Genomic DNA, 27813 nt, shown 5'->3' with positions numbered 1-27813 from the left:
TTTCTGGAGGTAAAAGTACATAGAAAAATAAGTGTAGTTCAATGAAGAGACTTACAGTCCAAAATTAATATTATGGGAAATATATCCTTCCAAAGATGATAAAATCAAAAAAAATTCTATGCATAACTTTTAAACGATTAATGCCACCAGATAGAAAATTCGTGCATAAATGTATATTGTTAAAATATTTTTTTTTTAATTACACTTCTCCATTTCTGATATTGTTATAAAGGGTGTTTTTAGAGAGTGAGTCATAATTTTTTTGGAACAACTATGGCTATCGATGAAGCACTATATATTCAGAGAAATTTATTTTATAAAAAAACAAAACATACCAAATATTTTTAGTTTTCGAGATTAACTAATTTTCTGAAAAAAAAATGTTTATTCCTTATTCAAAAAAACAACTTTACTTGAAATCAAACTCCAAAGTCACATTGAATGTGTGCATTCGATGTTCCTATATACAGGGTGTTCCAAATTAAGTCGGCATCATTGCCAACTCCGTTATTATTGATGATACGATGTCGGTTAAATGGGCAAACTTGTAGCATCTTTAGTGGCCTTCTCGACACCAAAAACAAAAAAGAAATTGACAGTTGCGTTGTCATATTATCCCATAAAATGATATTATTTTCAATGGAACACCCTATATTTTTTCATGAATTTTGATTCATAATAACATTCTCAACAACAAAGCTCATTTGACTTTTTGTCGTAAAGGTGAAAATAAAACATTTGTATTAATAGGAAACATTTATAACAAACTGATTTGATAAAGCGCTATAAAATATCGAGTAAATGTTGAACAATTTGGGCCCTTCTATTGACACTATTGATTCACAAAATGAATGCGGCCAGCGAAATGGCTTCAAGATGGGAATCGTTTTGTATATTTATACCAAATAGCTTAGTGGTGTCAATTGATTGGTGCGACATGATGATCACGGGTTTCACGAGTTCACATATCAGCGCAATTTTTTCTTTTTACTGTTATTTTGCTATCAGTAACGAGATATTATCATTCGTATAAGTACGAAAAATTGGTGTTTGGACAATCATGAGGTGTTATTCGCCGAAACAAATAAATTTTTTTACTAGTGAAAGGAATAATTATTTCAAAATAAGTCGCTCATTTTCCATTTTAGGGAGGAAGGTGATTTGAGCTTTGTTGTTGGTAAAGTTATAACAAATCGAAATGCATGAAAAAATATAGGGTGTTCCATTGAAAAAAATATCATTTCATGAAATATTATGACAACGCGACTGTCAATTTTTGTTTTGTTTTTGGCATCGAGGAGGCTACTGAAAATTCTACCAGTTTGCCCATTTACCGACATCATAGCATCAATAATAACGGAGTTGGCAATGGAGCCGACTTAATTTGAAACACCTAGTATCCTAAGAAACTTGCATTTTTTGATCCTGAGGAGTTTGCAACGATTCTGCACGCTTCGTCCATGTTACGCCACTGGAATGTTCGAAGACGCGGTAATTTGTCACTTGACCGTGTACCATCTGTCGGAGCGCGGATGCGCGGATCTAGAGAGATTTTCTCTAGTTGTCAAGACTTCAGCAAGGATACGTACCTAAGATTTAGATTTCAGTCATTATTTATTTAATTTGAGATTTGGAATCTAATTTATTGGCGAGAATTGTGTGGATTCTCGCACCTCCCGTGGAATTGGAACAACAGAAACCTTTCTTGGGATTGAATGATTGATAAATATCAAGAAGTACTTCCTTGAGATACAGAATTTGGAATAGTACGTATGTTAAACTACTTTAGTTCCTGAATCTGAAAGAATACCTGCGTAATACCTGAAATTATCACATCAACCAAGAACCAAGAGCCAAGAAACCAGTAAACTGGTTTCTTGCTTTGATTCTAATATGTTTCATTTAATTGAAGATGGGTAAATTGATTTTCTTATCGAAATTTATTACATATTGCATGTTGTTAATTAAATTAAATGAAGGTAATATTGATTCGACCCGAAGAAAATTGGATAAGGGTCAAAATCACCTGAAAATCTACTTTGAATGACATTGTATGACATATCGTTGAATTCAGCGTTAAAAGTTATTTCGAAAAATGTCATAAAATATGCAGGTCCGTATTGAAAAAAATGATGTGGAGGGTGGCCCAGAGAGTACGAAACGTTGGATACGAAATCTGATTACGTCAAATTGAGGATAAAATACTGTCGAATAAAAAATTTCTGTAACATTTTTCGATAAAATTTGAAATAAAGTGGGAAAAAAGAAAAATCAAAATAACAGAATTTACTTTTCTTATGATATCTCAATAACCGGCCCTGATAATCTCGATTTGTTTGAACTGCTTGATAATGCTTCTATGCATGCAACTTTTTCTCCATTTGACCGACCTTCTAACTCTTATGGTTTAAAAGTTACTAATACAATCCCATCGAAAAAGTGGCCACCCTGTATATCTCAGCTTGGAAATTTCAGAATTATTTTATTAAATTCATGATGATGGCACTATATCAATCGAAACACTTTCAGCACAACCCCACCCCCTCTAAGAACTGTCCGAAGAAAAATATTGTGCAGAAAATCCGATGAAAGCATCCAGCGTGTCTATATCACAAACTAGGGGTATTTTAATACGTATTCTATTTCCATGTATAATCAAATCATCGCAAAATGACTCACTCCAGTTTGATCTGCGATGCCTAACACCCCAACCCCTAATGTATCCGTTGAATTGACTTATGTACCGCCCATAATGACAAGTTTCAATGAAAACTAGGATGAATTGTGTGTCGATTTTATGGCCACAGATGACCGTTCGATATTCAATGATGACTTTTATTTGCAGATGTTAGTTACACCGATATGCCTAATCCGATGCTGATTTTCGGTCATAAACGTATATACAGTCCTGAGCAGGGGCAAAATATGTACGCACATTATCATTTATCTACTTTGACGTTTCAGCAAATTATCTCATATAAAAACCAGCCAGATTTGGGAATGGTATGAAAACTTGTAGCTTTAGCCATTAAGCGAAAGATACGATTGAATGTAATGAAGAGATTAGCAAAGGGCACCAAACTCAAATAAAACCAGGGGAAAGTATTTCAGAAACATTTTCTTTCGAATGATTTTAGAGTTTACATATAACGGGTGTTTTTTTCGAGGTATATAACTTTAAGTTGGAATTACTGTTCAAGATGGCGACCGATTCAACAGCTGTCAAGTGATTTATTCTCAGTTTGGTTTGGCAATTCATCATGAATAGACTCACGCTTGAACAACGCTTGCAAATAGTGCAATTTCATTTCGAAAATAATGGTTACGTCCATTTTATTTTGTTTAGCGATGAAGCGCACTTCTGGTTGAATGGCTACGTCAACAAACAAAACTGCCGCATTTGGAGTGAAGCTAATCCTCAAGTGTATGTCGACACACCGTTACATCCGGAAAAACTGACTGTTTGGTGCGCTTTATGAGCTGGTGGAATCATTGGTCCGTACTTCTTCAAAAACGATGATGGCCAGAACGTTACAGTCAATGGTGATCGGTATAGAGCCATGATTACTAACTTTTTCATTCCTGAATTGAACAACTATTATGTCCAGGAGCTGTGGTTCCAACAAGACGGCGCAACATGTCACACAGCCCGTGCCACAATCGATTTATTGAAAGACACGTTTGGTGACCGCCTAATTTCACGTTTTGGACCTGTGAATTGGCCTCCAAGATCTTGTGATTTAACACCGCTAGACTACTTTCAGTGGGGCTATGTAAAGTCATTGGTCTATGCGGTTAAGCCACAAATCCTTGAACATTTGGAAGACAACATTCGCCGTGTTATTGCCGATATACGGCCACAAATGTTGGAAAAAGTCATCGAAAATTGATGCCAGAAATCATATTTAAAATGTAATGCCACAAGATTATCTTCCGGATAAATAAAATTCATGTCAATCAAATATTCCATCGATGTTTTATTGCAATTCACAGTTCTATAGCTCTAAAAAAAACACCTTTACTACCTTCGGTAAACTTGGAAGCAAAATTATATTCCTCTGATCATTTCACCAAACAATTTTAATTGTTATTATGTGAATTCAAAATTAATGAACCGATATAAAGGATCGCTTCTGAAGAACCCGTCTCGAACTGTCCTATTACTTAACAAACTATCAATTTTTTTCTCAGACTAATAGAACCCTTCACATTGGAGCGACCTACCACTGCCAAGTCGGATTTTATTTATTCTTTTATCAAATCGATACAACGGTGAATAAGCCACAAAAGCACATAGTAAAACACTATAAATCACACCCTTTCACCCCACAAGGGTTGTTCTGGCTGCAACATAACAGGTTTAAATGAGGGGTGGTCCATAAGAACCTCCTATCATTGCATTCCGATTGATGTTTTAATTAGAGAGGAACGAATTGAATTAGGCTTTTTTGGGTATGTACCGAGGGGTGTTTTGGGTCATTTGGATTCAGCTGGCCTCCCAAGAGGAAGAGGAAGAAAGAATGAAAGGAACTGAAACCTGATCTTCAAACAGGAGGCGATAACATCAATATGTATCATCGATAGTTTTGGTCGGAAGTATCATCAGAAAGGAAATTGTTGATGATATAATATCGATATTTTAATTGTATTTTACTTTGACGAAATATGCTTACAACAGTTCACGATTTTCCAGAAGATATTTTTTTAGTTAGAAGTTTTGTTATAAGCTAAGTCCACTGAATCTATAAGATGAAGAAGAAATAATACCATTCAAAAGTGTCAACACTGTGTATTATTTTAAGACATTTCTTATGTCAATTGTGTTCAGTAGGTAATGCTCTTTAATATGGGAAAGATGGACGATTCAACAACGTTTAACCATTTTCAAATTATTTCATCAAAATCAGTGGTCATTTGTAAGTAAAGGGTGTTTTTTTTTAAAGCTATAGAACTTTAAATTGCAATAAAACAACGATGGATTATTCGATTGACATGAATTTTATTTATCCGCAAGATAATCTTGTGGCATTACATTTTAAATATGATTTCTGGCATATGACCGCCACGGCTGGCTCGGAAGTCAAATTTTCGATGACTTTTTCCAACATTTGTGGCCGTATATCGGCAATAACACGGCGAATGTTGTCTTCCAAATGGCCAAGGGTTTGTGGCTTATCCGCATAGACCAATGACTTTACATAGCCCCACTGAAAGTAGTCTAGCGGTATTGAATCACAAGATCTTGGAGGCCAATTCACAGGTCCAAAACGTGAAATTAGGCGGTCACAAAACGTGTCTTTCAATAAATCGATTGTGGCACGAGCTGTGTGACATGTTGAGCCGTCTTGTTGGAACCACAGCTTCTAGACATCATGTTTGTTCAATTCAGGAATGAAAAAATTAGTAATTATGGCTCTATACCGATCACCATTGACTGTAACGTTCTGGCCATCATCGTTTTTGAAGAAGTACGGACCAATGATTCCACCAGCCCATAAAGCGCACCAAACAGTCAGTTTTTCTGGATGTAACGGTGTTTCGACATACACTTGAGGATTAGCTTCACTCCAAATATGGCAGTTTTATTTGTTGACGTAGCCATTCAACCAGAAGTGCGCTTCATCGCTAAACAAAATAAAATGGACGTAGTGCGCGATACGTATTCCGCACAGAACTATTATTTTCGAAATAAAATTGCACTATTTGCAAGCGTTGTTCAGGCGCGAGTCTATTCATGAGGAATTGCCAAACCAAACTGAGAATAAATCACTTGACAACTGTTGAATCGATCGCCATCTTGAACAGTAATGCCATCTTAAAGTTATATACCTCGAAAAAAAACACCCGTTAGTTTATTTTCTAAAATGTTTGGCTACCAATTTCCTGAAAGAAAGAACATTCCAAGAAAATTAACTCGCAATAATGTAATCTTTCAATGAAAAATGTTCAAAAACGTCAATGTGAGCTTCCTATCAATTAGAAATCATTTCTGATAATTCCCAAAGAATTCATAATTGAAGAAATAACGACTGATCTATCTTTAGAACATCAATTTTCATTCAACAAGTTCCTCTCCATAAGAACGTAGTAGAAATGTCAATATTTTACCGTTCAAGAGCTATGTATGGTTTTTATGTGGACAATAAGGATGTGGAAAAAGAAATTCGGTATGTGTAATGTGTAAAACTATTTGCGGTCGGTGGCAGACACTAAACTACTTCACTTGTGGTAAACAGAGGCTCAATGGACTACTTGAGGTTACTGCAGGAACAAGTTACAGTTCATTACACTTTATCCCAACAAAAATTTGTCGGATGTTTGTCAAACTGGCACGTCAAAGGTTTAGTTTCTTGTCAAACGATCAGCAATAGAATTGAGTTATCATGTTATTATCTTAAATCATATGGAAATAATTATGATTATGTCCATATGTTCCAATTAATCATGAAAAATATATCGATTCGACTTTCATTAACTACAGCTTTAAAATATAGGGTGTTTTTTTCGAGGTATATAACTTTAAGTTGGCATTACTGTTCAAGATGGCAACCGATTTAACAGCTGTCAAGTGATTTATTCTCAGTCTGGTTTGGCAATTCATCATGAATAGACCTCACGCCTGAACAACGCTTGCAAATAGTGCAATTTTATTTCGAAAATAATGGTTCTGTGCGGAATATGTATCGCGCACTACGTCCATTTCATTTTGTTTAGCGATGAAGCGCACTTCTGGTTAAATGGCTTCGTCAACAAACAAAACTACCGCATTTGGAGTGAAGCTAATCCTCGAGTGTATGTCGAAACACTGTTACATCCAGAAACACTAACTGTTTGGTGCGCTTTATGGGCTGGTGGAATCATTGGTCCGTACTTCTTCAAAAACGATGATGGCCAGAACGTTACAGTCAATGGTAATCGGTATAGAGCCATGATTACTAACTTCTTCATTTCTGAATTGAACAACCATGATGTCCAGGAGCTGTGGTTCCAACAAGACGGCGCAACATGTCACACAGCTCGTGCCACAATCGATTTATTGAAAGACATGTTTGGTGACCGCTTAATTTCACGTTTTGGACCTGTGAATTGGCCTCCAAGATCTTGTGATTCAATACCGCTAGACTACTTTCTGTGGGGCTATGTAAAGTCATTGGTCTATGCGGATAAGCCACAAACCCATGACCATTTGGAAGACAACATTCGCCGTGTTATTGCCGATATACGGCGATATAGGTTGGAAAAAGTCATCGAAAATTGGACGTCCAGATTGGACTACATCCGAGCCAGCCGTGGCGTTCATATGCCAGAAATCATATTTAAAATGTAATGCCACAAGATTATCTTGCGGATAAATAAAATTCATGTCAATCGCATAATCCATCGTTGTTTTATGGCAATTTAAAGTTCTATAGCTCTAAAAAAAACACCCTTTATATCTAATCATTCTCACTTACTGCTCGCTAAACGGTAAGTGATTCACTTCACTGTTCTGCTTATCTTACCAGTAAAAATAACCTACCGATCTAGCAACAAACGCGGTAACTAATGAAAATCATTGTACCGTGCAAAAAAGAACATGAAGAAACTTCAGGAAATATTCACAAAACAAATATCCTCCCAAAAGAGGTGGGTGTTACTTATGTAAGATGCTTAAGGATTCCATTTTCTAATACCGATAACCTATTCAACGTAGCTCTTTAGTATGGCAAAAAAAGGCATTTCATCTGATTATATACACACTCAATGGCTGTGACACTTCCTTGAAATTGGCGAGCAAATCCATACAACTCCTTCCATTGTATTCAGAATAAGTATTGACTAGAATTGGAATTACATCGAGAACAGTTAAGGCTTGTGCTTTGAGTCCTGTGAAAGCCGATTGACCTTCTTCTTATTGGAGATTTTTGAGCATCAAGAGTCCGCGTAAAAAAGGACTGGGGTTATTGTTTCTCAAAAGCTCAATAGGTTATTAAACTCGTGCATTGAAATGTGCTCCCGATAAGGAAAAATATTCCTGATGAAATCTCCTTCAAAGTAAAAATATAATATACACTGCGCAAAAGTATTAACGCACATTATGGAAATCTCAAATTTATTCTACAACTGAAGGTGTTCTCAATGATAATTACTTTCATCAGAATTATGCATGCATATGTTATCCACTTTCAACGTTTTTCTTCAATACATATGTTTTTTTCCAGCAGGAATAACAAAAGATGAGATTATCAGATTTTGAATGTATTGGCTTCATTCTGAAGTCAGTTGTTCTAGATCAATTCTAGTGATCAATAGTTTTTCTTTCGTTTGATTTTTTACACTCGATCGCTATGCGACGCGAAACACGCAAATTGACCCAAGAGAAATGTGCCCAAGCGGTAGTTTTGCGAGAAGAAGGGTGAACATACACAAGAATTGCAGAAAGGTTTGGAGTTTCCCATACAAGTGTGTCCAGAATGTTGCAGCGATTCAGGGAGACAGGTATGAATGTCCGAAGACCAGGACAGGGTAGACCACTGGTAACAACTGCCATTCAAGAACGTTACTTGAAAGTTTCTTCGTTGAGAAAACGGTTTGCAACCGCTCGCCTCCTTCAAAATCAGCTTGAGCAAAACACCGAACACCGAACTATACAGTTGATGATCTAAAGTATGAAAAGTCATAATAAACAAGTTATCGATATCTCATAAATTATAATTGAATTAGTTAATTAGTCCAAACTGTGTCAAAAGGTTATTTCCGTAGTTCCAACAATACTCTATAACAATTTGTATCAAGAATATCGTTACAAATTAAATTACTATGACTGAAATTGATATGACTTGGTCAAAAAAAGTTATTAAAATATGAAGGGTTATCTCTCGGAGTTACTATATGTATAATTAAATGTATGAATGATAGTTGCAACTCAGGGAATAGAGTATAACTATTGTGAGTGGAAGATCCTTTTGGAAATACAAACCACGACTAGAGTATTTCATAAATTCATATAAATCTTTAGGGAATAGTTTTCGAGATATTGAGACAAAACGAATATTTCAATAAAAGTATTTCCGAGAGTATTTCTTATCTTTAGAGCTCTCAAACACCACCAAACGCGTGTAATCATGCCTCAAATCAACATAATGTCTATTCACTATGAAAAAAAAAAATCACGTCTCCCTATAATTAACAATTGTAGATTCGGTTATCTTCCTGAAATGCGATATTAAGCTGTATTACCATATAGCAAAGACATTTAATAATCACGCTCCATTGCAGACAGATTAATTCCAATTCCACGCATCGGCTTCAGCCAGTGGCGTCACGTCTTGGGAGGAAAATCGACACTGTGGACACAATTCGATTACTGAAAATTTACTAACGCTTCTTGTTTTTTCATCTCTAAATGATCTTTCGTTACTCAATTTCTCTATATTACTAGTTTCATCATAAAACTACGTCAGGAAGTTAGATATGAATTGGACACCTCTAATCTAAAGGCGGCTAACATAGTTTAGTTTATGCTTCCTTCTATCATGATTTGGTAATCGAAAATTCAGTATCAAAATATTTTTTTTCGGCAACCGTCCGGGAAGTGCTAACTTCCCGGACGCTTTTTCTCTGAGAAAGTAGCATTTCCCGGCCTAGTCCGGAAAGTACGTACTTCCCGGACTAGGCCGGAAAAGAATCATAGAATCCATAGCAACCGAGATAACGGCTGACAGTTCATATGAAATTAGTTTTCAAAAATTTTGTCTATTCGTCCAAAAAAACCCTATTTTCCGGACTTGTTACGTAAATTACTATTTTCGGCAACCGTCCGGAAAGTGCTCACTTTCCGGACCCTTTTTCTCTGAGAAAGTAGCATTTCCCGGCCTAGTCCGGAAAGTACGTACTTCCCGGACTAGGCCGGAAAAGAATCATAGAATCCATAGCAACCGAGATAACGGCTGACAGTTCATATGAAATTAGTTTTCAAAAATTTGCATGTTTTTTTATCGCAATCGCAATAAAATATGGAAAGCAGCAGCGATAGTGTTATTTTACATGGTTGCCGAAAAAATATTGTGCGCAACACGCCCGAAAATAGTTTTTTTTTCTGATCGAACCAATATTGAGCTATATCGCCTTAGTTACCATGTGTCATAACACACTCATATTTCCCAAGGGAAATATGAAACGTCAGTTCATATTTCCCTAGGGAAATATGAAACTATTTCTTTATTTAGTAACAAAATGGAAACTGCAATTGTTGAAATTTCCACTAAAAGTATTTCCACCAGATACAAAGGAAGAAGAAATATCTTGTTCATAATTATTCGACGACGAGACTACAGTTTTCTTGAGAACATTCCTTGCAGCAGCAGTCTCGGACGATTCTCCCAAAACGGTCTTCAAAGATTGTGATGCTGCAGATGGCTCACCCTCCACACCTGCTATCATCTTCGCTACCTTATTTTTGTGCAGCATACTGTCCGCCAGATAGCCTTCTGCAACAGACGAACTTTTCCAACCACCATGTCTCTTGAGTGTTGTCATTGAGGCTCCCGCATCGGCAACCAATGTCGCGGATGTTCGTCTTCCACAATGACCTGTATAGGTTTTCGGATTATCTAAACCCAACCATTCAGCAACCTTACTCGGAATTTTTCCGAAGGTATTTTTGCCGACAGGCTGAAGAGTACACTTCTTATTCCTATAAGCTACGAAGAACCTAAGAACGCCTTGCGGGCGCAACGCTGAATACTCCCTCACCAAACGAGCAGCACCCAGATCTTCTTCATCAATTATAGTGAATATTCTGTTTATATCATTCTTAGTCTTTGAGACTTTGATTATGATTACCGAACCACGATCTTCGATATCTGAAGATAGCATATTCACCAACTCTCGTGTTCTGCAGGCGCCAAAGATTTCCATTATTAAAACAACCTTCAAAATTATGAATGTAAAAATCTTATCAACAGAGGAAATCAAAATGAAACTTTTACCTTATACATCAAAAAAACGTCATTAGGAGCTTCACTCAAGAATGTCTTGAGCTGCTCCCGGGACAACACTGATGATTTTTTAGGAACGTATCCTTTATTTTTGTTCTTAACAAATGCTTCGACTTCATCGAATAATTTGACATCAGTTTTTTCCTTCAAATGTAGCATTGATCTTAACATCGATAGTTTCGGCCATAACGTGTTTGGAGAATATTTCTGGGACTGGGGATCGAATGAATTAATCATACATCAAGAATAACAAGAATCAGAGCAACATACCAAATCTTGGAAATATGCTAACAAAATACTATCGCTCACACCGTCCACCAATTTTTTTCTTTTCCACTCCTGAAAGCATTCGTACTCTTTACTGTAGGCAGCTTGAGATTTGGCTGGAACCAAAGATTCACGGGCCTTTGCCGCTTGAGTTTCGACGTAGTTCGACATTTTTTCATTAATTTTATTTTTGACAAGACGTCAAAATGAAACCAGTCAACCAAGATTCTCAGAAACATGGCCCATAGCAACGTTAAAAATTTAATTATTACAAAAATATACAATCTAATAATAATTTTTCCTTATCAGATTGTTTCAATCAGAAAAAAACTATTGATTACACCACGGGAAATATGAATACATTTCCCTCGGTTGTCTATACATCCCTCGGGCTCCGCCCTCGGGATGTAACTTTGACAACCTCGGGAAATATACTATTCATATTTCCCTAGTTGTAATAATAGCTATTTTGGACTCACAGACTTCCAGGACTCGCTTACGCTCGTCCTGGAATTTTGTCTATTCGTCCAAAAAAACCCTATTTTCCGGACTTGTTACGTAAATTATATACTATTGTCATAAACATAAATCCGCAAACGCTTCGTTATCGAACTACAGAGCTTTAAAGTATCAAAAAATGTTTTTCATAGCTCTTTCCGTTTTTGAGATATATATTTAGATCAAATTCGAAATACAGGTTCCGAGACAGGTTCGTTATAGATTTCTTAATTTTAATTAATGTTTAAGGAAACTTGTAAGTTAGATCCTAAACCAAATACGGAGAGTTTTTTGTTTTCATTTTGATAATAGGTTCTTACCTTTAATTGAAAATTTCAATTTTTTTCAATTTTACCGATAACGTTCGCAGATGCGTAACAATCACAAAAGACAAAAATATTCATGAACCAAATATAGAATTCATTTCATATGTTAGAATACATCACCAGCGTACTACAACAAAATTTATGGGGCGAAAAAGAATTTGAGCCCTGAAAAAATATCTCCCTGTAGCTTGTTACAATCTCTCGGCATAGTGGTGATGTAAACCCTAAAACGTAACCTATAATTGAAATTTGATCTTAACATTTCAAAAACTGAAATTCCTATGCTATGAAAATTTTTTTTTCTTTCGGCGATGTGAATTGGCCAACAAAATTCAAAGGAGTAAGATCAGGACTTCTTGATGGTCATCTTACTGGTTCGTACCTTCCAGTCCATTATTCCCCGAAAGAAGATGGCCACCAAGGAGTCCTGATCTTACTTATTTGGATTTTTATGTCTGGATCTAATTGAAGGAAATTACCCATAAAATTCCGACCATGTGTTATATGACATTTTTTGTTGAAAATCACATGTAAAGGGTGTTTTTTTTCGAGGTCTATAACTTTAGTTGGCATTACTGTTCAAGATGGCGATCGATTCAACAGCTGTCAAGTGATTTATTCTCAGTTCAGTTTGGCAATTCATCATGAATAGACTCACCCCTGAACAACGCTTGCTAATAGTGCAATTTTATTTCGAAAATAATGGTTCTGTGCGGAATACGTATCGCGCACTACGTCCATTTTATTTTGTTAAGCGATGAAGCGTACTTCTGGTTGAATTGCTACGTCAACAAACAAAACTGCTCCATTTGGAGTGAAGCTAATCCTCAAGTGTAATGCGAAACACCGTTACATCCAGAAAAACTGTCTGTTTGGTGCGCTTTATGGGCTGTTGGAATCATTGGTCTGTACTTCTTCAAGAACGATGATGGCCAGAACGTTACAGTCAATGGTGATCGGTATAGACCCATGATTAATAATTTTTGCATTCCTGAATTGAACAACCATGATCTCCAGGAGCTGTGGTTCCAACAAGACGGCGCAACATGTCACACAGCTCGTGCCACAATCGATTTATTGAAAGACACGTTCGGTGACCGCCTAATTTCACGTTTTGGACCTGTCAATTGGCCTCCAAGATCTTGTGATTTAACACCGCTAGACTACTTTCTGTGGGGCTATGTAAAGTCATTGGTCTGTGCGGATAAGCCACAAACCCTTGACCATTTGGAAGACAACATTCGCCGTGTTATTGCCGATATACGGCCACAAATGTTGGAAAAAGTCATCGAAAATTGGACGTCCAGATTGGACTACATCCGAGCCAGCCGTGGCGGTCATATGCCAGAAATCATATTTAAAATGTAATGCTACAAGATTATCTTGCGGATAAATAAAATTCATGTCAATCGAATGAACCATCGTTGTTTTATTGCATTTTAAAGTTCTATAGCTGTAAAAAACACCCTTTATAAAAAAAATGAGATATTTCGTAAAACACAAGATGTTGAATTGAACAATTACCGTCAATATTTCGACCATGTGTTATATGACATTTTTTGTTGAAAATCACATGTAGAATCTTGTCTTGAAGTTTTTGACTTTTCAAAGTAGACACCTCTATACATTAAAATAGTTCGAAGAATTCAATTGAGTGTGGTCATCTTGAGAACACAAAGAAACAATTCTGGAAAATTCCAGCTTGAAAAATCTGATGTTCTAAAATATGCAAACACTGTGATGATCCGCCTCCAATATACATATTCACGATACGCCACAGTCTCCATCGCTGAAAAAATCCCAGATCCATACAATCCATCCGCACGTGGTTAATCTAAAAACGATTCTAATGCATACCTCGTGTACTTATTTTTTTCTTACGTAAATCTCGGCGATATTTTCCGCTGAACGGATAATTCAATCTTTTACAGTTACGACCATCGCTCAAGCCTACGTGGATCGCCAGTAATGTCATACGAGAGACATTAAAAATTACGTACATATTTTCAGTTACAAGTGCTCATCAAACATTCTCCACGGTGTGTGGTATGGTGAATATATAAATATTAATCAATTATTGGGACAATGATATGGAGCAACGGCCCACTTTGGAAGCTGCGAACTGATTGACGCGAATGGAGGGTTACTATATAAGGTTGATCAAATACAGGGATCGGTCTCGAGAAGCATTGAATTTTTTTTATTTTTGAGAAATTTTAATTGTCCATTTACCGTATAGTTTCCATACTTTCAGATCTTGAAGTGATTAAATGGAAAGTGCCACTTGGAGACACCAAATATTAACTTCGGAGGAAGAACAGTTGAGAAAGAGAAAGCAGGTAACGTCAAAATAAAAAATCAGGCAATAGAATGGAAAAAAAGGGCAAAATATCTGGGAGTAATTCTAGACGAAAGAATGAACTTTAACAAGCGGATAGAAGAAAACAGAAAAAGTTAAGGCAATTGCACATGAGTCTGTACCCAAAGATAAACTTTCCTTAGAAAACAAGCTGAAAATAATATAAAATAGAGCTAATATCAAGCATTACGTATGCAGGACCTGGTATAATACGAAAGAATGATCAGTTGCAGAGTACACTAAAAATAGTAATCAGAACAGCAACCAACAAATCAGAGAAAATTTGAAGACTCGAAAAGAGCATGAGAACATGAAATTAAGAAAGATAATAGAAATCCCAATAAGAAAGATAGATAAGAGGAACCAAATAGAAGAAAAAGGTGAAGAAAGGAGGAAAGTCTCCCAATTAGACAACTGTAGGAATTTGGATGAATATAAAGGGTGTTTTTCTTAGAACTATAGAACTTTAAACTGCAATAAAACAACGATGGATTATTCAATTAATGTGAATTTCATTTATCCGCAAGATAATCTTGTGGCATTACGTTTTAAATATGATTCCTGGCATATGACCGCCACAGCTGGCTCGGATGTAGTCCAATCTGGACGTCCAATTTTCGATGACTTTTTCCAACATTTGTGGCCGTATATCGGCAATAACACGGCGAATGTTGTCTTCCAAATGGTCAAGGGTTTGTGGCTTATCCGCATAGACCAATGACTTTACATAGCCCCACAGAAAGTAGTCTAGCGGTGTTAAATCACAAGATCTTGGAGGCCAATTCACAGGTCTAAAACGTGAAATTAAGCGGTCACCAAACGTGTCTTTCAATAAATCGATTGTGGCACGAGCTGTGTGACATGTTGCGCCGTCTTGTTGGAACCACAGCTCCTGGATATCATGCTTGTTCAATTCAAGAATGAAAAAGTTAGTAATCATGGCTCTATACCAATTACCATCGACTGTAACGTTCTGGCCATCATCGTTTTTGATTCCACCAGCCCATAAAGCGCACCAAACAGTCAGTTTTTCTGGATGTAACGGTGTTTCGACATACACTTGAGGATTAACTTCACTCCAAATGCGGCAGTTTTTTTTGTTGACGTAGCCCTTCAACCAGAAGTGAGCTTCATCGCTAAACAAAATTAAAAGGACGTAGTGCGCAATACGTCGTATTCCGCACAGAACCATTATTTTCGAAATGAAATTGCACTATTGCAAGCGTTGTTCAGGCGTGAGTCTATTCATGATGAATTGCCAAACCAAACTGAGAATAAATCACTTGACAGCTGTTGAATCAGTCGCCATCTTGAACAGTAATGCCAACTTAAAGTTATTTACCTCGAAAAAAAAAACACCCTTTAGAAGTCAAATAAAATCATTGCTTTCGAATCATAGTTTTCCTACTGATATTTATATTCAGTACAACTAGGTTCTATAATTCCTGAAGAATGCCCATCAGAAAGAACCTTTCTTCCGTCAACAAGATGACCCAAGTAAAGACGAAAACTAGTTTCCGACAAAATAATTCTCTATCTGTAACACTTATCTGGACCATATAAAAAATCCACTGTAATCTTCATGTACCGTCAGTTACAATTACTCATACATACGTAGTTTTGTATTTGAATACCGGATTACGTAAAACGACTTCATGCATTATGCAAATCATAGTAACAACTCGAATCTTTAAATACACGTTGAAGTCGAGGCTTCCTTTCAATCAAAAACTTCTTGAAAACTAACCAGAACAGCATCCAACCAAATTCGTACGTGGGTGTTTGAGGATTTAATTGAACATGCAAATACCACCAATAATTCATAATGTTCAAGAAGAATCGAAGTCGTAAATGGAGGTTGTAAATCCGATCCAATTAAAATAAAATATAGATATCGAGATTATTGAAACACTCCAAGTAATGAAGTCGATAATATCGAGATCAAAGAGATTAAACGTAATAAAATCAACGATATCTTCAGATTGGATGGTGATTGGTGGAAGAAGTGAGAAAAATAAAATGAGCATCTTTCCAGAGATAATAAACAAGGCTGTTTTCATTGAACCTCATTTCTTTGAATCGATTTTGGTATATTGGAATAATATAATTAGTTTACCTCAAGTTCGTTGAAATTACAACGATTTTTTGCTAATATAAAATTTTTACCTCATCTAAATATGGAAAATGCCATCTATTTCAAATTTCTTCTCACATCACTCTCAGTACGAGCTCTTTTTAGAAAATTGCACTAGAAGGCAGCCATTGAAAGTTTGAAGCATAGACAGGTTTCGCTCTTTTTGAAACTCATCGGTATCGAATAACCGACATACATCAAAACTAAAGAAAAGTCGAGACCGGAGTACCACAAGGTTCTATATTGGTACTTATCTTGTTCATTCTCTTCACGAATGATTTAGGTATATGTGAACGTAGAAGCTTACAAAATCTGCAGCTGTGCAGACGATACAGCAGTTCTCAACATATCCAAAAACAATACAGCAAAATCCCTAGAAGATGCCAAAAAATGGTTTTATTCTTTCTTAAGGAACATCCTGTTTTTAAATGAATTTTCATAATCCATGGAATAAATGTTCCCAAGTTTATTACAAGTTCATATGCTCAAAACTTACCGTTTTTGAGAGATATTTATTTCGATTTTTCATAAATTGAATGGTCTTTGGAAAAACCTAAAGACTCCGAAAAGAACCAATTGATTCAAATGAGATTTCGTGAGTGAATGCTAGAGGAACGGAAGTGAGTACTGACTTTCTGATTATCATTGAGCACTTTATTGAGTGTTCAAAATTAGACAATTCTGAATAAGTCCTAAATGAATTGTTTTATATACTGCTCCATAAGAGTTAGGGATATCGTATTTAATCGTTTTGAAAAGTATGTAATCTTTGGGAAAATCGCTGTATAATCATTCAAAACTCAATAACAACTTGAATCGATCCAATAAAAATCAGTATGAGACATTTCGTCAATCTGGTCGCCTTTTTTCTGAAGTTTGGTTCTTTGCATATGCTTCATGAATGTTCTTATTTTGAAATGGAGTCAGTTTATCAACGGCTTCGATTAGAAACGAGTTTTCTGAAAATGCCAAGACGTAAATTAACAAACGCTGAGGCTAATAGGGCTATCGGAATGCTACAGGGTGGCCTAACTCAGGTTGTTGTAGCGGAAAGGCTCCAAGTCAGCCAAAGTGTGATATCTCGACTTTGGAATAGGTTCAGGGAGACAGGTTTCGTGTTGGAAAGACCAAGGCTTGGTGAGCGACGAAAAACAACACCTGCTCAGGGTCGTTTCATCACCGTTTCGGCGAGAAGAAACCCTACATCTACGTGTAGAATGCTACGGAATACTCTTCGAAATGCAGATGGGGTCCAAGTTCCATCGAAACCTTCAGACGACGTTTGAGAGAGGAGAATCTAGATTTAAGAAGTCAATTAAGAGGAGTTCCATTAACATGTGACCATCAGCGTCAAAGACTGGAATGGGCAAGGCAACATATCAATTGGAATAATAATTGGCGTAGTGTCCTTTTCACTGATAAATCCGGATATGGACGATTTTCAGATTCTCGAAGAATAAGGGTATCGACAATCCCACGCATACCCCGTAATCGTCGCTATGTCCAAGAAGTGCATCCATTCCGAGGGGGTAGTGTTATGGTATGGGCCGGGATATGTTTCAACGGGCGCACAGATCTACACATTTGTCCTGGGAATATGGCCGCCTTACACTATAAGGAGCATGTCATTGACAATTTTCACGCTGTTATTGGTGAAACTTTTCAATTTCTAGACTATAACGCTAGATCGCACCGTGTAGCCATAGTTGAGAATGCGCGCGAGGAGCTTGGTATTCCACATTTACCAATATCTCCGCACTCACCAGATTTGAATTGCATAGAACATGCATGGGATATGCTCCAAAGAAAATTAGATAATCATCAACCTACCCCAGAATCCTTAAATGATCTGAGAGAGCTTCTGCCCCGTTTATGGAACCAAATTCCTCAAGAAATGTTCAACAACCTCGTGTGTAGTATGCAAAGAAGATGTCAAGCTGTTATTGATGCCCGTGGGGGCCATATATTGTATTGATAGTCTTAAAATGCTTGAATTCTCTGAGAATAAAATTTCGTTATTTTACTCGATTTTTCTTAACCACCCTGAATACGCTGCAGACCTACAGGCTAATATAATTTTATTTCCTGCGACTTGAAATCTTATTAATATGAATTTTCGTCACACAAATCTCATTTAAACTATATTTTTTTGCAATTTAAGTCAATATTTCTAACTCATGTGGAGCAGTTTATTTTGAAAACCCACTAGAGTTCGGATAATTTAATTCATTTCGATGTTCTTAGGTCTTCTTCTGATTTACGAAAAGTCGAAATATCTCGAAATTCTCGTAATGATAAACTCAGAAAGACAATAAATCAGAATATAAATGAAACGAATACCTATGATCTTAGAATTACATTATAGGTACAAATCTTGGAGAAAATATCCGGCCACTTATATGAACACTTGTAAACTTTTATGCACAGATTAATTGATAGCTATCTTTAATTCACCTCGGACCAATAGTTTTCAAAATTGACCTTCCCTAATTCCCAATTTCGCAGCTGATGCAATATCATAGAAATAGTACACCGTTTAGTGATTGCATTCCTCAAATGAGCTGTAGTTTATTTTCGATTTCAACCTTGAATTATCATTACATGAACAAATTATTGCAGATTCTATTTTGAACTCGGGGAAAATTATTTCGTCTAATAAACATTACTAAGGATATTCCCACAAATTAGAATGAGAAACTTGGAAGAACGCCACAATGCTGTAAATCAATGCTTCGATTGATCTGTAAATTCACAGAAAGAAAAATTGCTTGAGTGTTACACATTCAAATGTGATGTTTTATGTTCGGGAGGAAAAATCAAATAAATAAACAAATGCAATCTCGATTTAAGTGGAAGCAGTAATTTCCCAATTCATTCAAACAGCTTGAATTGAAAAACGAGTAGGTACTCAATATCGGACAGCTCAAAGTTTCAATTGAATGATTTTCAACTATTTCAAACATTCTGTGAACTTTGCACTGACAAGTATTTAAGTATATAATTCACATTGAAGAATTTGAAATAGGTACGACACTAGAAAATAAAAATGATAATGAGAACAAATTTGAGTGCGAATAGAATATTCCTTCATTAGAGGTACAGAGGAAAATGAGAGTCCTTGGGCGGTTTTAAGAAAAATAATACATAATGCGTAAAGGATGACGCATAAGAAAAAAGGTTTATAAGCAGAGCCCGCAAACGCTTTGTTTTCAAGATACAGGGTGTTTCTTGTAGTCCTACATTTTGGTAATAATAACGGGAGTTTTTTTCGAGGTATATAACTTTAAGTTGGCATTACTGTTCACGATAGCGACCGATGTAACAGCTGTCAAGTGATTTATTCTCAGTTTGGTTTGGCAATTCATCATGAATAGACTCACGCCTGAACAACGTTTGCAAATAGTGCAATTTCATTTTGAAAATAATGGTTCTGTGCGGAACACGTATCGCGCACTACGTCCATTTTATTTTGTTTAGCGATGAAGCGCTCTTCTGGTTGAATGGCTACGTCAACAAACAAAACTGCCGCATTTGGAGTGAAGCTAATCCTCAAGTGTATGTCGAAACTCCATTACATCCAGAAAAACTGACTGTTTGGTGCGCTTTATGGGCTGGTGGAATCATTGGTCCGTACTCCTCCAAAAACGATGATGGCCAGAACGTTACAGCCAATGGTGATCGGTATAGAGCCATGATTAGGTACTAACCTTTTCATTCCTGAATTGACAACCATGATGTCCAGAAGCTGTGGTTCCAACAAGACAGCGCAACATGTCACACAGCTCGTGCCACAATCGATTTATTGAAAGACACGTTTGGTGACCGCCTAATTTTACTTTTTGGACCTGTGAATTTGCCTCCAAGATCTTGTGATTTAACACCGCTAGACTACTTTCTCTGAGGCTATGTGAAGTAATTGGTCTATGCATATAAGCCACAAACCCTTGACCATTTGGAAGACAACATTCGCCGTGTTATTGCCGATATACGGCCACAAATGTTGGAAAAAGTCATCGAAAATTGGACGTCCAGATTGGACTACATCCGAGCCAGCCGTGGAGGTCATATGCCAGAAATCATATTTAAAGTGTAATGCCACAAGATTATCTTGCGGATAAATAAATTTCATGTCAATGGAATAATCCATCGTTGTTTTATTGCAATTTAAAGTTCTATAGCTCTAAAAAAAAACACCCTTTACTACCAGTCTATCGAATTTTTGTTAATCTTCTAGAGATTGGGTAAATAAACCGAAACTTATAATTAGTTCATTCATCACAGCTTACTATAACTGGATCTTTAATGATCTCACCAAAAAAAAAATTCTGGATGGAAAGAAGCGGGCACTGTTTCAGAAAAAATATCACCCTGTAGTTATGAAATCAAAATTATCACATGATGAAAACTTCATCATCATCATCATTCTCAGCTAAATTAGATTGGAGTATCTATGCAAAATTGAAATGAAATTTTCATGTAGAGAAAATGACAAAACACACACTAACACAATGTTTCTCGAACCCAAAGTGTTTGCAGGTCCATATTTATGGACTTTTTCGGAATAATTCAGGGAATCTGTCATTTTCATTTGTACCTTCAATTTAGGGACACCATGTATGTATATCAATAAAATCTCAAGATTCAAAATCATGATCGGTATATCGATAAAAACTCAAAATTCAATAGTTCAATGCAAAATTCTTTAGTGATCTAACGTAAAGTAGTAATAGTTTATTCCAGAACAGTTTTGTTTGTTGACGTAGCCATTCAACCAGAAGTGCGCTTCATCGCTAAACAAAATAAAATGGACGTAGTGCGCGATACGTATTCCGCACAGAACCATTCTTTTCGAAATGAAATTGCACTATTTGCAAGGCGTGAGTCTATTCATGATGAATTGCCAAACCAAACTGAGAATAAATAACTTGACAGCTGTTGAATCGGTCACCATCTTGAACAGAAATGCCAACTTAAAGTTAAATACCTTGAAAAAAAACAGCCGTTACAATTGTTTCCGAAAAAATCTCATAACAGACATAACAGATACTGTTTTTTCATTCAATTCTTGAATCCTCCTTTTCTAAACGTAAAATTTGAATTTCGGGTGTTGAAATTGTTTTTTTCGACAACCGTCCAGGAAGTGCTCACTTCCCGGACGCTTTTTCTCTGAGAAAGTAGAATTTCCCGGCCTAGTCCGGAAAGTACGTACTTCCCGGACTAGGCCGGAAAAGAATCATAGAATCCATAGCAACCGAGATAACGGCTGACAGTTCATATGAAATTAGTTGTCAAAAATTTTCATGTTTTTTGATCGCAATCGCAATAAAATATGGAAAGCAGCAGCGATAGTGTTATTTTACATGGTTGCCGAAAAAATATTGTACGCAACACGCCCGAAAATGATTTTTTTGGACTCACAGACTTCCAGGACTCGCTTACGCTCGTCCTGGAATTTTGTCTATTCGTCCAAAAAAACCCTATTTTCCGGACTTGTTACGTAAATTACTATTTTCGGCAACCGTCCGGGAAGTGCTCATTTCCCGGACGCTTTTTATCTGAGAAAGTAGCATTTCCCGGCCTAGTCCGGAAAGTACGTACTTCCCGGACTAGTCCGGAAAAGAATCATAGAATCCATAGCAACCGAGATAACGGCTGACAGTTCATATGAAATTAGTTGTCAAAAATTTGCAAGTTTTTTTATCGCAATCGCAATAAAATATGGAAAGCAGCAACGATAGTGTTATTTCACATGATTGCCGAAAAAATATTGTACGCAACACGCCCGAAAATGGTTTTTTTGGACTCACAGACTTCCAGGACGAGCGTAAGCGTCTATTCGTCCAAAAAAACCCTATTTTCCGGACTTGTTACGTAAATTACTATTTTCATCGAACGATTCAGAGCTTCAACCAAAAAGTAGAACACATACCATTCAAAAAAATTGAATTTTACGAGTCTCCCTTGAACAAGTCCAGGACAAGTCTATAAGGAAGTTCAATCCAGCTTAATTCAACAAAGCTTTTAACGACTCGATTAATATATCAAACAAGTTCATATCTCGAACAAGTAGCCACTTTCGACGACCCGTTCAGAAAACAAATGAATGAAATTATTACATTAGATTCCGATCTTGATTTATTACAGGCCGATGATTGTACCCGATCCGAATAAGACTATCGTTAGTACAAACAACTAACGGGCGGTATGTTTGAGTGTATTTGAAATAAATACAACGGAGAATAATTAGGTGTTTATCACCGCTATAAATCCATATTCGACACAAGTGTGAATTGAATCATTAACAAGCTCAAAATAATTATATGACACATAAAATGCAGACTATTCATAGGAAGTTTAGAATACTCAGGTCTGGGAAGCGTAAAGTCATATAACAGAGAATAGTTTTCTTTAGATTGATGGTTTTTCTGGAGCGTAGGAGGAGAGTGCAGAGTAGGTGACTGTTTTATATCGAGAAAATAATTTGAAGCTAGAGAATGTGGCGGAATATAGTCTCGGTATACGGGATGAGTCAAAAGTGCTCGATAGGTCGATAATTCTTGAAAATTTTTGGTTTAGAAGAATGATTCAAATTATGACGGAATCGTCAGTAGATCTCAAATTATTTTTGACTCTAGAGACTGGTCCAAAAGTGATGAAAAACGATGGGAATGCCCAATTTTTACATAATCTCATGTAATTCTGATTTTGAAATACCCCACTTGTCATCATTTTAGTGAGGTACTTTTTGACGTAGGCCAGTTTTTTCGAAAAATTTCATGAATATAATGGTAAGGTGCCTGCTATTTCGTTTGTTCGTCATCTTGGTGGTCAACAAGGGTGAAACCGGTATATCGCTACTCTCCCTCGATGACATGCAGTCTCCTTGGGTTACTTTCGATTATGATTCCTACGTAATAACGTGGAAGTCTTCTGTTTTACAATGGTTATGTTGATGGCATTTTTGCTGATACATTAACCAGATAGATAATTAATATCGTACGATATTATACATTTGAAACTGTAGTTCTTCTTTTCTTTTTCTCTCTAGTAATCCCCAGGAAAATCCGAATCATTATAAAAATCAAGTTAGTAAGCTGTGATGAATATATGTATATTAATTATAAGTACTTATTTAAGCTTATCTATAGCGAAGTTCAACAAAGATTCGATAAACTGGTAGTATCATTACCAAAAATTAGCGTTACAAGAAACACCCTGTACCTCGAAAAAAAAGCGTTTGCGGGCCCACGTTTTAGCACTTTCTTTCTAAAATTATCCAATGAATCTTTCATATTCCTCTGTATGTCTAATTTAGGAACACCCACCATACATTTATTGTATATATTTAATTTATAAACGGCTTAAAAAAAGTGACAAACGATATTGTGTAGAAAATTCTCACGTCATTGTTTGTTTTCATGGCATATCACAGATTGGGAAGTTTTGCATTCAGAATTTTGAATTAAGTATATTGGTGCGTTAAATCCAAAGGAAATATTCTCAATATAAAAGTAAATTTATACAGGGTGTTTCGTTGGGAAACGGAAATACTTCACAGGTGCATAGGTGACACTGAGGCGGTTCTGGAGATACCCCATTTATTGGGTCTTACTGTCTTCGTAGCGGAGATACAGGGTGTTTTATGAATTTTGCCCGTTTCTTTCTGAGGCCATATCAAACGAACCATACGGTCTATTTTAATCATATTTGTCAAATATGTTTCTAATTTAGAGCCCAAACGTATCATGCAATAACCGCCTTGAAAATCCAGATCCTGGTTAACAAAAAATTATGAATCGTTTGAATCCTCGTAACAACACCCTGTACATCGGAATTTTGAAAATCTCTTTCAATATTCGAAAACACCACTAAAAACTCAACTGAGACGTGTACTTCAAATTTTCGCGCAGACTGTTTTACTGCACAAATTTTCAACGTAAAAGTGAAGTTTTTGAGAACTTGGATACCTGAAAGTGGTTTGAAGTGACTTTTAACAATGAATTATCAAAAATATTGAATCCATATAAATAGAAACTGAAATAGTATACAGCTATAGAAATCATGTAAAAATGAATTACAAAGTAGAGTTGAAATAATTGTGGATTCAATATTTTTGATAATTCATTGTTAAAAGTCACTTCAAACCACTTTCAGGTATTCAAATTCTTAAAAACTTCACTTTTATGTTGAAAATTTGTGCAGTAAAACTATCAGCGCGAAAATTTGAAGTTCACGTTTCAGTTTAGATTTTAATGGTGTTTCCGAATATTGAAACAGATTCTCAAAATTCCGATGTACAGGGTGTTGTTTCGAGGATTCAAACGATTCATAATTTTTTGTTAACCCGGACCTGGATTTTCAAGGCGGTTATTGCATGATACGTTTGGGCTCTCAATTAGGAACATTTGCCAAATATGAAGGAAGTATACCGGGTGGTTCGTTCGATATGGCCTCAGAAAGAAACGGGCAAAATTCATAAAACACCCTGTATCTCTGCTACGAAGAGAGTAAGACCCAATAAATGGGGTATCTGCAGACCCGCCTTGGTTCCACCTATGCACCTGTGAAGTATTTCCGTTTCCCAATGAAACACCCTGTATTTATCCTACATATGTTTCGATTACATAATGGCATGTTTCAAGGAAAAAGTTTACAACAATCAAGCAATTTTTGACTGTTTCATCAAAATTAATTTATCAAGGTCATAAGTCATAAAAGCAATGTTTACATTTTAGAAAGAAAAATTAGATATATGCATGACACTCATTGAACACTTCAATCTAGAACGTCGCAATTAATTTTGACGAAAACAGTCAAAAACTGTTTGATTGTTGTGAAGTCCTTTCTTGGAAAAGGCCATTATGAGGCAGAAACATATGTAGGATAAATATAAAATGAGAAATCAAACAACCGTTCCCTTATTGAATCCCAAGAAAATATTCTGAATGTAAAAGATTTTTCAAAAACAAATTAAAAAATCTTTTATGGGAGAAGGTATTCCATACAGTGAGGGAATATTTGACTGATAATTTCTGTTGATAGTATAGCTTGATAAATTGATGTTGACGTTCTATTTATTATAATATTAAGTTTTTTATTTTTATATGTGATATATTATATAATGTATTTTTGACTTGTCTTATATCATGTAAATGATCGATTGGACTAATAAATTTTATTATTATTTATAATTATTATTATTATAATGAATTTATATCAATTAAGGACCGAATCCATTGATGAAAAATCGACCTCATTTCGAAATTTAAAAAAATAAGACTTACCCCTTTCCAACGGTGGTTTCTTTGGCACTGATTTTCCTATAACTGATCCTCGTCTCAACCTCGCCATCCGGAAGCGTATTCACGGCAATAATGTTCCGAAAATCCACCGCAACGCACTGCTGGATGGCCAGCAAGAGGATGCACCATATCGGTCTATGGCAACTGGTCCTGCGGATGCCCATATAGGACTCACAGCTTCTCACGTGCAGGCATCAACGCACTCGCGGCATTTTCCGAACGACAGATTCGATTTGAAGCGAGTTTTTCCGTCGACATCTCCTCGCGACTATCCAGCCCTGAAAAATAACCAACGAGATTAATCTCAAAAATCCGTTTTATGCGATGATGATAAGTGGGTATGGTGATTCAAGATTTTATCGGAATAGTGAGAATTTAATAATGCAGTTTGTTGTGAAATCATTTTTTTAGCGATGAGTAACGTAGATAAGGTTGACTGCAGAGGAAATATTTATCGGAATGAATCGCCGAATTGATAGGTGCAATTCCGAAATATCTATTTTTTTGTTTTGTACTATTCAGAAATTGTTCGTCGATTACAGTGATATGAATATACTAGATAAATTTATTGAGGTGTCATAATGTTTATATTATTGGTGGATATAGGACTGTCCTTTCTACTTTGTGTTTCTAAATTGGAGGGACAAAAAAAATTTGATATTCCTTGGATAATTAAACAAAAAAAGTCCTTAAGAGCTAGGCCTGAAAACGCTTTTTTTTCAAAATACAGGGTGTTTCTTGAAGTCCAAATTTTTTGAGATGATTATACCAATTTATCGAATCTTCCGCTACATATTGAATACATGAGACCAAAACAAAAATAGTTGGGATTCTCCAGAAGATTACTGGAGAATTTGATTTTTTTTCTCAATCGATAGCGAAACTACAAGAAACCAAAAAGTGTATTACTGGATCAAAGTTTCTTTTTGTATATTTCTAAACTGCCAGTGTTCCGTCACAAAAAAGTTCTGGAGGAAAGAAACGGGTACTCTTCCAGAATAATATCTCCCTGTAGATTCACTTTCAAAATTATCATTATCACATGAAAACTGTAAAGTGAAATATCTATGCCCAATTCAAGTTGAATATCTTGCGAGGGAAAGGTGCAAGAAGAAAAACATCAAACTTTAACATTCAGTATCTAGAAAACTTAGCGTTTGCGGATCAATGTTTATAATAATCTCTTTTCTCAGAATGGCTCTAGAAATCTGTTCGATTCCGAGGGTGTATGTCCATGATAACGAATTCCATTTTTATGATCTTCAATCGATTGTGGAGCATTGACATAGACCTTATCTTTCAAGTGACGCCAAAGAAAAAAGTGTAAAGGTGTTAAATCACAAGATCTCGGAGGCCAATTATGAACACCTCTTCGAGAAATAACACGGCCAGAATACGTTCCTTGCAGAATTGCGATGTTTCCTCGTTTGTGTACCGTTTTGTCGAAAATAAACGCCAATTTTCGAAATTCATACTTTGTGTGTAAATCTGCGGCTGAGGCTCATCGAATGCTCTCAAATACCTTCGGTAAGACGGCTATTAGTAAAAAAAACGTGCCGAGATTGGTCACAACGCTTCAAGAACGGTGATTTTGACGTCGAAGATCAGCATAGCAGTGGAAGAGAGAAGATTTTCGAAGAAGCAGAATTGGAAGCATTACTTGATCAATTTGTTAAACGAAACAAGAATTGGCAGGATAATTGGGAGTGACGCAATAGCCACTTCAAAACACCTGAAATTCATGGGAATTATTCAGCAATAAGGAAATTGGGTGCCGTACGAGTTGAAACCGAGAGATGTTGAACAGCGTTTGTTTACTTGTGAACAGCTGCTTGCAAGGCAAAGACAAAAGAGATTTCTGCATCGCTTTGTGACTGGAGACGAAAAATGGGTTCATTACGATAATTCCAAGCGCAGAAAATCATGGGGATCTCCCGGTCATGCTTTC

The 27813-nt window shown here is 36.2% G+C and overlaps 1 protein-coding gene across 3 annotated transcripts in view; it reads right to left on the bottom strand.

Annotated features, from left to right (window-relative positions):
- The window catches only part of LOC123682037, a 141297-nt gene that overhangs the window by 96222 nt on the left and 17262 nt on the right, over nt 1–27813 (bottom strand). For all 3 annotated transcript variants that reach the window (XM_045620426.1, XM_045620424.1, XM_045620425.1), the window contains exon 2: nt 25848–26143. In XM_045620426.1, the coding sequence (XP_045476382.1) occupies nt 25848–26029 (182 nt within the window). In that variant the 5' untranslated portion in view covers nt 26030–26143. The remainder of the gene's footprint in view (nt 1–25847; nt 26144–27813) is intronic.

The sequence above is a fragment of the Harmonia axyridis genome, chromosome 6 (assembly GCF_914767665.1).
Source record: "Harmonia axyridis chromosome 6, icHarAxyr1.1, whole genome shotgun sequence".
In the NCBI taxonomy this organism is placed as follows: domain Eukaryota; kingdom Metazoa; phylum Arthropoda; class Insecta; order Coleoptera; family Coccinellidae; genus Harmonia; species Harmonia axyridis.
Note: the sequence above shows the minus strand (reverse complement) of the source record. Positions and strands in the feature narration are given on the sequence as shown.